Consider the following 13,760-nt stretch of genomic DNA (forward strand, 5'->3'; position numbering starts at 1 on the left):
TCTATCAATGGCATATTGATAGTGGGAGTTTGATTAAACTCCGGGGAGTTAAGGTTAACTCCATTAGTCATCAATTAGTTGTCATCATAAAAAAGGGGGAGATTGTTGAATCTCATATTTTGATGATGAAACTAATTGATTGTGTTTAGATGTTTAATTACATTTTGAGTGATGCAGGTCTACTCGATCAGGATTAGACAATTAACGCAGGAGGAATTGACGTTGCGTCGGAGGAGATCACATCAGGATATTGGACGGTAGAATGCTTCGGACGTCGGGCCAAGGAGAGCGGAATTGCGCCAAGGATATCGGGGTTGTGGAGGTCAACCGTCGATTGGGCAACAAGCTGCAAGAGAGGACGATGCGCTGAAGAATTGGACGAAGTGCCAACCAATGATGTGCCGGGCAATAGAATGTCAATTCGCGTTGTAATAATTGTCTAGATCGGAGTAGAGTTTTAATTTGTGTGTGTAGGAATAACTACGATAACGACAAAGACATAAAGCGAAACAAAGTGTCGGAGTCAAACGCGAAGGATTTGTTGGGAGTTCGAGAGTTCGACGGAAGTCCGAAGGTTTGTCGGGAATGCTGCCGGAACTAGCCGAGAATGAGTAGGGAGCTTGCCGACGAAGCTCATTGGAACTCGCCAAGATCAAATTGTGAAGTCTAGGAGCTTGCCGGGAGTCCGCAGAATGGTTTCCGAGAGTTTATCGGAAGACCGCCGGAAGTTCGCCGAAAGCTCGCCGGAAGTTCGTCGGAAGCTCGCCGGATGAAGTCTTGACTTACGGACTTTGTAATAGCTTAGGAAATGTCTTTAAATTCGTAATTAGCACGTTAATTAGGGTTAGGATTATGTGTTAATCCTATAACCCAAGTATGGGCCAATTGGGCCCGAGTTTGGACTTGTTTGGGCCAAGTTTGAAGCCCAACCAGTGAGCTGAAATAGTGTAGGCGATGGCACCGCCGGTACACTGTTAGTGTCAGACACTGACAGCCGGTGACACCGCCACCGACAGGCGGTGGCACCGTCGGCCTCGGAAACCCAAGAGAATGCAAAACAATAGATTGAGATAAGAGCCTTAGCAAAGTCTTAGAAAGTCTTGTTTTCAATTGTTTGAGTGTTCACCTCCTTCTTTCTCTTTGAAAATTTGTAAGAGAGTGAACCACTTGTAAAAGGTTGTAAGAGGGGTATTTGTCCTTCCCCTTCAAACAGATTTGCTAGTGGAAGTTGGGAGCCTCATCGAAGAAGGCTTCGCAAGTGGATGTAGGTCGCATGACCGAACCACTATAAATCGATTTGCGTTTATCTTATTGTAATTTATATTACTGCAAACCATCTTCACTTTGATTCTCTACTTCTTTGTCTCCTTCTTACGTATGCCTTCAAGTTAAAACACAATCGAAACGGTTTCAAACGAAACGTTGCTTTTATCGTACGAAGTTTCCGAAAGTATTTAAATCGTCGAAAGTTTACCGTACTTTACCGCTACACTAATTCACCCCCCCCCCCCCCTCTTAGTGCCGCTCCGGTCCTAACAAATATACGCTTAAGTATTTTTTATCATGTAATAATGAGAGAATAAAATACAAATTAATCGATCAGTGTTCAAGAACGACTAAGAAACCACATCCTAATCGCAGATAAATAGAAGTGTGAAAGAATAATTGATTTGTTAAGCTGTTAAATCTAAATAAATAATCTAAAAATATTTAAACTTATTTTAATAAATAAAATAATAATATTTCTCAGGTTGAATTTCTCTGACTCACGCCTAAGACGTTTTGTCTTGTGCTTTCCAATGTGATGAGCTTTTTACTTATACAGATTAGTTTTTTTTTTTTTTTTTTTTTTTTTTGACTCAAACATAACACATTTTATCTTTTGTCTCTCGTAATGGTGCTAGATTTTTTCTTACACAAATCTTATTTTATTGATTCAGATACCTTATACATATTTTACTTTTCGCCTCCCACCTTGATGTTTAGCTCATTATCTTATCATATGTTAGTATTCTCTAACTCATCAAATTTGTTTGTCTTAGTCATTATATTTTTACTTTGTTGTATTGTCCATCCGACGAGTTTTCTATTGGATGTAGATGTTTAATCGAGTTAGTATACTTTTTTTTCAAGTAATAGAACTTTTTTCTCAGTTTGCAGTGCTATATATATATATATATATATATATATATATATATATATGTTCAAGACATAGTCATCTTGACTCCTCCTTAAGAAATATCTTAGGGATTGAACTTCTTTAATTTATAATGTATCATGTCTATAGTAGCATCACTCTTTGTTTTTTTAAGACGATAAGTTCCATCTCGAACAATTATAATAAATGATATTTTTTCTATAAGTGAAAACTTATGAATACCTTAACCTACTGTTAGATATATATGTTTAAGTGTTTTTTGCACTGCGATATTGAGAATTAAACACAAATTAATCGATCAGTTTTCAAAAATGACTTTGAAACCATATCCTAATAGAATACAGTTAGAAGTGTGATAGGATAACTGATTTGTTAAAGTTGTTAAATCTAAATTAATAATCTAAATCGGAATTTTAATCTCTCGTTCAATCCACCGACCCTTTCCTCACCGCTGCCTGAGCTGAACAAGTTTCCGAGCTCAGCAGAAAGCAGCAGCGTCGGAAACAAAAATAGCTGAAACACATGCACTGCTGTTGATATCAACTCAACAACAGAGCTGCTGAGGAGAGGGAGGGCTAGAAGAGCAACCGCGCTGGTCATGTCGAGACCACCGACACTAGATTTCACGGTGGTCGGTATCGATGGAAGCGTAAGGGGAGGGAACACTAGTGGTGCGTGGGGGTCTGCAAGGGCCACAAGTGAATTCTTGTGGTAAACTGCGTTAGTGCACCTTTTTTAGTATTTGAAGAAGCCAGTGATCCTTTCAAACCCTCGTAAGTTTGAGAAGCACTTTGTAAGGGCCGAACACCTAAAAGTACTATGCTTTTTCTTGTAAAGATAACTCGAGTATGATCCTTTAGATGCATGCTTTTACTTTTATCTTTATCCCAAAGATGAATTTGGTGCAAGCTTTCTCTAAGTTTTAAGTATTATGTTTGATCAATTATATTAAACGTTTGTCAGCATGTTTTTGACCACTGCTCAACCTAACATCTGATGTCCTACTAATTACAACCAATGCAGATCCATTGATCCTCGAGCTTAATGATGCATCTGTATGGAGAGTTAGATGATGAAGAAGGGCTCAAGCACCCAAGAAAAAATGAAAGACGATCTGCAATCGACATCTTCATTCTGTTCTCTGTTCTTAGTTACAAACTTGGCAATTAACATAAACACCGAAACTCCCTTTCAACTTATGTACTCTGTACAAGGATTATGTAAACACCTTACTGGCTTGTTGTAGGCCATTCATTAGCACTAGGCCCCATTTAGTACCAGAAAAGGAACCTGCAATCTACAAAGAACATCTTTTCTCAGGAAGTTATCATGAACTGCCACTCAGTGGCCTGCATTGATGCCAAATATCCGTACTTTGTGCATGTTAGGCAATTTGGCAATGACCAGCACAATCACTGCAACTGTATTCAGGAAAAGCATCGGATGCCGGTAATCAGTTGTGTGTGAGGCTATCAAGTACCTGGAAGAAGAAATCGACAAATCACTCGATCTTTCAAGTAGCAGTTCAAGGCACCTAACAATAATTGCGAGCAAGACGGCAGATACCATATAGGTTGGTGAATCATTCTAAGATTTATAAACTTTAATCAACAAATGCAATCAAAATCCACACAGTTCTTTCAGTCTAAAGCTCCGTTCATACTTTGATATGAAACGAGAAACTCATGCAAGCAGTTGTTGCAACTTCCAGGGGATGGGAAACAAGCATGGGCAATCATTGCTTGCCAAATGGATCAGAGAATTGTCCTTGTATTTTATGATCAATAAGGTGAGAGTTATGACACCAAATTATGTTTACCTAATAGATAACATCTTATATCCATGATAAAACACCAAAAGATCTGAAATCCAAATTGATCGCACACAACAATAATTAATTACAAGTATATATTGTAGGAAGCAGCTTTGGTTGATATATATCATTAACAGCAATACATTTTCTTTCCATTTCTCCTTTCTCTAAAGTTTTATAAGGATCAAGTTTTAAATCTTGCTCTGAAATTTTATTCAACGATCGGTTGGACCAATATAGTACTGGCGTAATGACCTGTACCACCTGATACAATCTACCAGTGATAACCAGTATGTATGTATCGGTCCAACCGGTATTTGAAACTTTGATATGAATCTACCAAGAAGTTACCTACTTCTCTTTCATACAACTAGTTCTTAACTACTACAAATCAAACAATCTGAAGCCTTTCAAAGATACATGAACTTTAAGAGGCCAAGAAAGATCAGATTTTGTTGCGTGATTTGTTAACTCATTTAAGAATAATGCAATCAGCTTCGATTACTCTAGCTTTCTGTAGGTCATTATGAGTGCCATAAATTACTCGTGAACACTCATTTCACATACGTGCTATCAAATGAGAGCAAGATTGATATAAGAATACTTACAGAACAACAGGGACAACAGTCAAGAACTTCCGATTACGTGTAAGCTGTTTGCCATTGTCTATCTGCTCCCACCAAGTCAAGCTATTGTAGATTCCCTGGTCATCAGAGAATGGTGTTCCCTTCTTCCAATGGAAAAAGTGGTAGGTTATCTGAAATATGCAAATCATCAAAATATATAAAAGATTCAAAATATCAAAAAATGATCAAATCATTGAACCATATGCTGGCTAGATTTTGTATGAAACAGAGGACAAAGAATTATTGAGATGAACTAAAATATGAGATTAAATGATACTTTGTCTTGCATTTCTCATGACAAAAAACTGCAGTTCTGCAAATGAATCGTATGCGCTGCTGAGTGAAACTCCAAGGGAAAAAAAATGCAATAAAGTCACTAATCAATGACTTAGCAGTATAAAAATACATCAAATCCAATCAGCTGAAATTTTTGGTACATAATTAGTTAGTTATAGACGAGCAGTACAACATTCTGTGATTACCAACTAAGTTGAACCTCATTGAGAACTCAGGACCCTTGAGCTTAAGCTCCGAAGTAGCAACATAACATTACAAAATTGTTACTTTGGTGCGAAAGCACCAAGTAACCCTTCAAATCGCCTTCAAATTCACCTGTGTTCTATTTGCAAAAACCAAAATGTTCCATATCTATCATGAACAAGCTGCTTAATCAGAAACCTAGACTCATCCACCACACCCTAGATCGACAAAGATCACCTTTTTTGGCCTTACGCGCACAAAATAGAAAGAAAAAAAAAATCAAAACTGATACTATTATTCATAAGCTCTTCTTTTGAGCTTCTTGTTACCCTCCTTATACTCCCAAGGTCGTAAGCATAAAAGACGCAGGATCTCGATTGAATCCTATCCAGACCATGTAAGCCTTCCTTCGTTTTTTTCCCCCAACTTTTCCGAACCTAATAAAAGGAAATCACAAAACCTAAATTTTTTGACCCCGGGAAAACTGCGTAGTTTGGGGATCACAATCTAACCAAAGATGAAGGACCAAAATAGCTGTTTCTAGTCATAATTAGGACAAGAACAGCTCCATAAAAAATCCCTGACTTCCCTAAATGATTAATGATTAACCCAAATAGAGACAATCAAACCCAAGTGCTCAAAAATCAAAATTTTCTGCCATGCAACGATGGCCGACGGAGAACAAGAGAGAGAGAGAGAGAGAGAGAGCATACGGCAAAGTGGACGAGATTGACGATGGTCCAGGCCGTGCCCGGGTTGCAGCCGAAGATGGAGAGGAAGACAAGCCAGGAGAAGAAAAGGATGAGGATGTAGGTGGTCCAAACCCCAGGGTACATGAACCACTCCGTGTTCTTGTTCATGTCCACCGGTGGCACCGCCTGCACGTAGAGTTTCGCCATCCACGACGCTGTCCGCCTCCCTCGCCCTCTTTCCGATCTCTCAGGTTCGGGGGATTCCGTTCCAGCGAGTGAAGAGATGGGATTGGATCGAAACCACAACAACGGATGGATTCGACAGAAGAACGTACCAGAGAAGGCAGGAAAAGGGCAAACCAACTGTTTCTACATAAATAGAGAAAAGATCGGAGGATGTGAGAGACCGAGCGACGGGTGGACCGATTCCGGTCAAAGTTCTCGGTACGCCTGTCTCAACGGAGCCAGGGAACACGATCCTTCGTCCAAACATGGACGGGCGGACCTCACACGTTTACATTTCCTACGCGGGACCCGTCTTAGAGAATTGCGTTCCCTGTCTCGGGCGACCCTCCGTGCGAGGCCGGACGTTGCCGCACGTGGAAACATCGACATCTCGCTCGAGCATCCTCCGGTCGGAGTAACAAATCATATACAATAATAACTAACAATTCGAGTTAGTTGAAACATCGGATTTAACTAAAATTTTAATAAAATTAATAATAAATTAACAATAAAAATCTAAGACTTTATAATTAATTAATTAATTAATTACATCTTATACAATTTACCTTGCAAAATATAATTGAACCTCTTAATAAATAAATATGAACCTTATAATCACTCATTAGATGATTATAACATTAATCAACCCATAAACATATGAAACTCTTAAAACAAATCTTGATAAGTAAAGATGAGGTAGGATTCACATCTTTCTTAGGATCTTGAAGATCTTAACGAGTGAGCGAGTCCTCATAGATCATAACTGTAAAAAGAAATTCGAATGAAAGATTTAATTTTAATATCTCCCAACTCCGTGTCGAAACTCTTTTGCATCTCATGTCCTCTCATGCTTTTTAAATACAACAAAACACTATAATATGATCTCTTGGAATGATTGTCATTAATCGTTCTTTTTTAAATATATCTTTGGTTAGTTAGTAATTATATATTTTTTATTCTTCCATTGAAGAAACTATTAATTATATTTTTACATTCATTTATTGAGATTAAAAGAAATTTATGCCTTGATGCATTAACTAAGAAAATTTTATGTATTTATTAATCATCTTAGTGTTAGATTTAGATAATTTCTAGGTATGATTACTATATCAATTGTGTAATCCACGTTAAAATTAGTGTTATGAGAATATATCATTTAGGTTCGAGTTAGTTTCACGTGATTCTAATTCGTGTGTGTAGGATTGTCTAACGTGCCTAAAAAGTGAAAATACCAAACCTCTAGAAGATTGTCAGAAGTGTCAATTGCACTAAAATCAATATCGAAAGAGATTTTTTGAACTATGTTAATAAATATAGTAGTTAATAATTAAAAAAATGATCCATTGACTATGTTAAAAATAAATTTTTATATATGATAGTAAAAGAGCAACATATTTTATGAAATATTCTTTGGGAGATAATTTTTAATCATCTTTAACAATCTTGATCTTGAGATAATCGCAAGTATAGTGAGATATGCTTATACTTTGACATCAGTGATATAGAATATGATTATATAGAATGTCATCTCAGTGCTATGAATAATTAAACCAAAGCAGTTCTAGATATAAAAAGGCAAATCAACCAAACAAAATTATAAAGTTTATTAGACTCAGGAACTAAATAAAAATTAGTAATCGATCGTTGAGGACCAATGATGCCAATTTTTTTTATTTCAGAGTTGAAAATGAAACTCTTTACAGTTTTATCAATAGCATAAAAGTTTTCTTCGAATAGATATTACTATACTTGTTTGTATTGTCGATCAAATTCCAATTATCATTCCAACCCACTGACTAATTAATAAACTCTAAACCGAATTATTGCTTATTGATACTGCTTAAAAAAATCCCATAGTTAGTGGACAAAATCAAAGTTGTCACCACAAGTACAAAAATTTTCTATCACTCAATAGCCAAACTTACGAGAGGGCTATTGAGTATCGATAGAGAATCATCCGCTCTCGATGTTATAAGAGGAATATCTCATGTATTCTTGCTTAGGTAAATTCCTGACCAGGATCATTCGGATTAAGAAAGAAAGAGTTCTCTAGGAGAATCTGATTAGAGCGAGACTCGGGTAGAAATCATATGGGCATGACAACATCATGCCTGGTATACAATCTCTGAGGCATTAGATAGAAAAGAGACTATATATATATGATAACTGAGGATAGATAGGTCCAAAGGATTAAATTTTCTTGTATCGTTCTCGGACTGCAGCGTAGTGGCCTAGTACGTCTATAGTCGATGAGTCAAGTGAATTATTATGAAGATAATAATTCACTGAGCCAAAAGGAGTTCTGATAAGTATAAGTCACGACCAGCTCGATATTGGTGCAAGAGGTTCACACACATATGATAAATATTGCGACGAGTAGAGATTCAGATATGAGATATCCGTTGGAGCCCATGAATTATTGGATTCTATGAATGAGATTTAATAAGAGCCAATGAGATATTATTAGGTAGAGATCCACTAATTTAAGAGGCTTGGGTAGTTAAATGAAAATCCAATACACAACAGGGCAGGATCCATTAGGCTAAGTTGATAGGGAGCCTCTATAAATAAGAGGGAACCAAAGGTTTATATGTTAGGCCTTTTTGGCTACCACATTCTATTCTCCTCAACCACCAGCCTTTAATTAGGATGTGTGGAGATTTGGACAGTACGCTAGAGAGGAGGACAGCTGACCTCCTTCATTCTCTCTCACAGATCTATAGAATTTCAGGGATAAATAATCTCTTTAAGTACAACACATCTCTCATATACACGTGTGTTTCGATTTTATAATTTTTGTACATCAATCTTCACATGACGATGAAATCTTTTTGTAAAAATATGTGATTTTTTTCTTTTGTTCTTTCACTGTGCATGTGATGTCGCCCCTAAATTTTTCTACATAATTATTGATGGTCTCTCTATCAATGACTAAAAGAGTTAAGAGGGCCTATGCCCCATTATTAAAGTATATATTATAAGGGATAGATGAACATCTACTATGCCTCGAATCTCATTTGTGAATTGAGCAACAAAGTCTACAAGTGTTTCTTTCTCCCCCTCCCTGAGTTCGAGAAGTGTTACTACTGACGACCCGAGGGCATATGTTTTCGAGGAGGTGAAGTTCAAACTCCCTCATCAATTAGGTGAAATAGTAGATGAAAAGCTACTTTATGTGAGTATACCATTCCAGAATCGAGCCTTTTAATGTGATCGAGAAGGCACACATTAGGATGTTTGAGGTACCATATAATAACATCTAGGCATAAAATGCTGCAATGTGCTTTATCGAAGCAGTGCTACCATTGAACATTTTTAAGGATGAGAAACAAAAAATTACAAATTAGTTCCTCTTGGATTTTTTTTGGGTGAATGACAATCAACGGGGGTCCACTAACATCTCTTCTTTTGATTGCTAGAACTTTTAATATATCTCTTCCAAATAATATATTTACCACAGTTGGATACGTAGGAAATTCTTTATTAAGTCCACTAATCAGGTCTCGGATTCAAACGGGGAAGAATGAGGCCTTAAATTCCACGATCAGGGATCGAAATGCCCCCTTAACCAACTATTCAATAGGGCTTAGGTAATCCTAAGATGTTGGCACCACGTTAGGTGAGGGACTCTTGGCGGGTGCCTATGGCGATGGAGCTGAGAACTATGACTAACTTGGTGCCATCACTTGTTTGACCGAATGGGAAAAAAAGCAAAGTGACCAAATGGGGCAAATTCCTATTAGCATTTGTACATGTTGATTCAGGGTTAAAAACATTTCGGTGGCGATGAGAAAGTGACCCCAGGTTGTCCATGGGAGTGAGAGGCCTCAATCATTGAATATGTGCTAGTATCGCATTGGAGTCTGCATTGAGGTGCATGCACTAATGTGCAAAAAAGGTGACTAATGCCTATATTGGGCAAAAGTATTATGGGTTGAGGGCAAAGCCTTTTCAGTCGAGCGTTCATTAAGAAGATCGATGGGTGAGAGTTTCTACAACATCATACCCTCATTTTAGTGCTAAAAATATTATGAAAAGATGTCGTTATGTTTGAGTCAACTCGGCATCATTCAAATCAATGTGTGTAGGATTGTCTGAAGTGCCTCGAAAGCAAAAATACTAAGCTCCTCGGGAGGTTGTTTGAGATGTCACATGTACAAAGATCGAGGTCGAGAGATGTTTCTCAAGCTGGTCCCTGGTCCCTTTGATGCTTAAATTAGTAACCTTAGGTAGACGAGTGCAATGACTAATGGCAAAAATATGATATGTTAAAAGTGAGTTTTTATGTCTAGTAAAGAATAAATGATAATATTATATGAAATATTCTTTAGAGGATAATTTTTAACCATATTTAACAATCATGATTTGATCTCTTTTCCACTTAGATGAGAAGGACGGAGGCACTCGATAACTGTTTATCTTGGATCGATGGTCAGACCAATGAAGGCCAGTTTTGTCTCTTCTTCTAATTTGAATATCATAGGACACATGTCGTATAATGATTGATTGATAATATTTTTCATGGTAGTCACTATATTAAATAATTCTTAATACTTTATTTATAAATTTTATAATATATTTTTATTTAACTCTTACGAATTAAAAAAATTATCTCGTGTGATGAAATGCAGACTCATTTGTTAAACATTTATAATAATAATAAAAAGGAAAATAAGAATAAAATCCTAACAAATAATTGCGAAACCCGTCTTAGTTTATCCTCGGTCCGGGTCGGACCGCCTCGGCCCAATAAATCCATCCGTGTAGTAACCCACGGCCAGACTCTGCTTGCATCTCCGAAGGAGAGATGACGCTTTAGGAGTCACGCCACCGTCCGATGGGGAGATGACACCGGGATCGCCCATCACACTTGTCAATCCAACGGCTCGGGAAACCTCAAACCTACGTGATTCACACAAGCAGAGGTGTTTGGGAACGCTCACATACACAAACAAATTGGTAAGAGTCAAAATTATACTAACTGGTCATCCGTCAAGGTGGTAGATTTCAATTACGCAATGACATTTAAAATCACAGGATCATTGAGATCTTTGACTTGGCTACTTAGGATGGTCCCGACGTCACCCTAAGCCATCTCCATCTGCCCATAATCCATGCACAAGCTTGTTTGCCGGCTGCCCAACTTGCACGCAATAGAGTCCCGAAGGTACCACCATCCATCTACTGTTCCATTCCAACACTCACGTCCAGTCTTACCATATCTTCTTCTCTTTGGATCAAAATCCAGAGAAGCTGACATCCACAAAGGGACTCGTCGTGGTGGACATGACGTGGTCGCTACGGCAGTGCACATCATCAGATAAAAAAAACCCCTTACCTTGAAACAAAGGCTGTTCATTTGCACCTGAAACCACGCCATCTTTTATCAGAGACATGCTCTTTGTGATCGATGAAGAGATAGTATCTTATTTCGTTCATCTAAGTTTACGGAAGAGACATGTGAGTGTTCGATGAGATGATCTCATAAGGAACTTGCAGTTCTAGAATTCCCATTCCAAGCATCATATAATACACTTTGTGCATGTTTGGGTGCTTAGCCTGGGGAAAATGGCTAATGAAAGCCCATCTTTACAGCAAAGTTTGACTTGGTAGTAGGTGCCATGCATGGTTTTACATGAGGTTAATTGTCGACACCAACTTCATCAGATGTATTCATGCAGACTTTACGTTACGTGTGTAATAGACGCCAGTATCACAGATAGCATATTTTAAGCAAAAGAGATATTTTCTTTGATGTGCAAGATTTGGTGGCGTTGCAAAGGAAGCTATGCTAATCCATGCTTCACCCTGAGTACATTGCAGAAAACTTCTTTGAGGCACACTCGAGTTCTTGCACTATGTAGAGCTTTCTTGGGAGAAACTGTAATAATATAGAGTGATGCTCTTATTTAAATATATGCATACTTCTACCGAGTCGTTGCTTTGAAGATCTACTCATCTTTTAGCAAGAAAAGGAGATCACGTCTTACGGCATGAGATAGTTGTGGGTCATACAAAATCTCCCAAGTGCAAGTGGAATTCGTGCTGAACACAGATGATGCAGGTTTTATACTATTTACTTCCACCAAACACAGTAAACTTCAGGAGCTACATGAGCTAATCATTTCCAACCCTTGGCTTATGGACTATCATGTCATATTGCAATACAATTACTTGTGACAGCAACAGAAGAAGAAAAACTTGCAATCTTATCCGCTCTTTTGCTTATATGTTGTTGTAGAACACAGGTAATCAAAATCTCTACTGTAGTCATAACTCTGTAGTTTATTATGGTCGGCTTACGAAGTATATGTTTGTAGCTTAATTTAAGGCTTTTTTTTCCATGTAGAGAAAATAATGGCAGAGTCGAGATGTTCTAAGCCTTTAGATACAAGTCTCTGCAGGTAAACAAACTATAGTTCATTAATGAGGCAGTACTACCAGCTCATGGAGCATGCAACACTCTGCAGTGAACTCACATGGGGTTATCTATTTTCTTTGCTGTGGTGTCATCCACAACAAGCAACACCATGCTTCTCTTTTCACCAGCTCTCTTTCTGCAAAAGAGACTGAGTGATAACACAAGGAGAGCAGCACTTTCTGAGGCCATTGACCTTGCCGTGAACGGCCATGATGAAGGAAGGGGGGGGGGGGGGGGAACACTTCCTGAAGCTTGAGGAGACAAAATTATAGGGCTTGATGCTCAGAATAATGGGGACACCTTTGTGCTTGCAGCAACAAGTGGTGGACCCCCCCCCAGGCTTTGCCCACCCACAAGTTGATCATGGTGGTGTTAGGGTTTTCCCCAGACCACCACATCCATGGCATAAGTAGGAAGGAAAAGAAAACTCATGAGGAAACCCTAGCAATATTATTCCTGTGGCAGGCTCTCTCAATCATAGGTGAACAAGTATGATTGGATTAGCAACAACAAAATAATCACTCGAGTGGAGCCCTTGAGATGTCTAAATAATGTGCTGCTGTTGGAGTGCCAAGTGAGATAGAGGGAGGGGGCAACTCCACCTTGGTTGCAGAGATCCTTACTGCTCGAAGGACTTCTTTTTCCTCCTGTTGTTAGGGTTTTTTCCTAGGCTACAGTTCTAGTCAAGATTCCTATATTGTGTGGGGCTTATCATATTAAAGGGAGAGGTCATATCTCTTGGTCTGTGAGGGAACCGGTGAGTGGCACTGTCCTAGGCAGACATTATGCCTTATGATGCATGATCCCTACACTTTTATGACTGTGGACCTTGGATTCCATAGCCACATAGCTTTAGGTTGTGCCCCATAGATAGAGAGATAGATAGTTACATACATACTCGTCTTTGTCGAGAGAGAGAGAGAGAGAGAGAGAGAGAGAGAGAAGATCTCGACAGTTTAAGGCAGTGGTCTATGGAGGTCCCAAGAGGAATAATACGGTTCACAGACAGAGAACAAAACACTCAAAGATAGTGGAGCAAGGAGTACTGAGCTGTTACCGCTTAATCTATCATCTTCTTCTGTGGGAGTACAATCCTAACTCACTGCTCCATGGAATACTTTTATCTTGTTCTTTCTTAAAAGTATAAGAGTTGGGGAGTTTTAGATTTCTTTCTACCTGAAAGGAAGTGAAGTCCATAAAAGAAATCTGCACAAGGAATACCGAGAGCCTTTTTTGCTTCACTCTACTCTTGTAGGGGTTCCAACTTGGTCGGGCTTCATTATCAACCTAAATAGTACCCTAAGGACATTATGAACTCAGCTTTCAGCAATTAAATTCCAAATGA

At 38.3% G+C, this 13,760-nt stretch overlaps 1 protein-coding gene across 1 annotated transcript; it reads right to left on the reverse strand.

Annotated features, from left to right (window-relative positions):
* Positions 1-3,261: 3,261 nt before the first annotated feature.
* LOC135673486 (uncharacterized) lies at positions 3,262-6,138 on the reverse strand. Its single transcript, XM_065182496.1, has 3 exons — positions 5,791-6,138; positions 4,580-4,728; positions 3,262-3,638 (listed from the first exon to the last, which is right to left on the reverse strand). Exons 1-3 carry the CDS (start codon positions 5,974-5,976, stop codon positions 3,500-3,502), a joined length of 474 nt encoding a protein of 157 aa, XP_065038568.1. The 5' UTR covers positions 5,977-6,138; the 3' UTR covers positions 3,262-3,499.
* Between the last annotated feature and the right edge of the window lie 7,622 nt (positions 6,139-13,760).

This window comes from Musa acuminata, chromosome BXJ1-5 (genome assembly GCF_036884655.1).
Source record: "Musa acuminata AAA Group cultivar baxijiao chromosome BXJ1-5, Cavendish_Baxijiao_AAA, whole genome shotgun sequence".
NCBI lineage: Eukaryota > Viridiplantae > Streptophyta > Magnoliopsida > Zingiberales > Musaceae > Musa > Musa acuminata.

Bases quoted from the DNA above. Each gene is read 5' to 3' on its own strand.
- LOC135673486 (XM_065182496.1), bottom strand. From the start codon at position 5,976: ATGGCGAAACTCTACGTGCAGGCGGTGCCACCGGTGGACATGAACAAG. The intron at 4,729-5,790 runs GTATGCTCTCTC...TGCATATTTCAG, and splicing joins TCAATCTCGTCCACTTTGCC to ATAACCTACCACTTTTTCCA. The intron at 3,639-4,579 runs GTAAGTATTCTT...TTCTTCTTCCAG, and splicing joins ACTGTTGTCCCTGTTGTTCT to GTACTTGATAGCCTCACACA.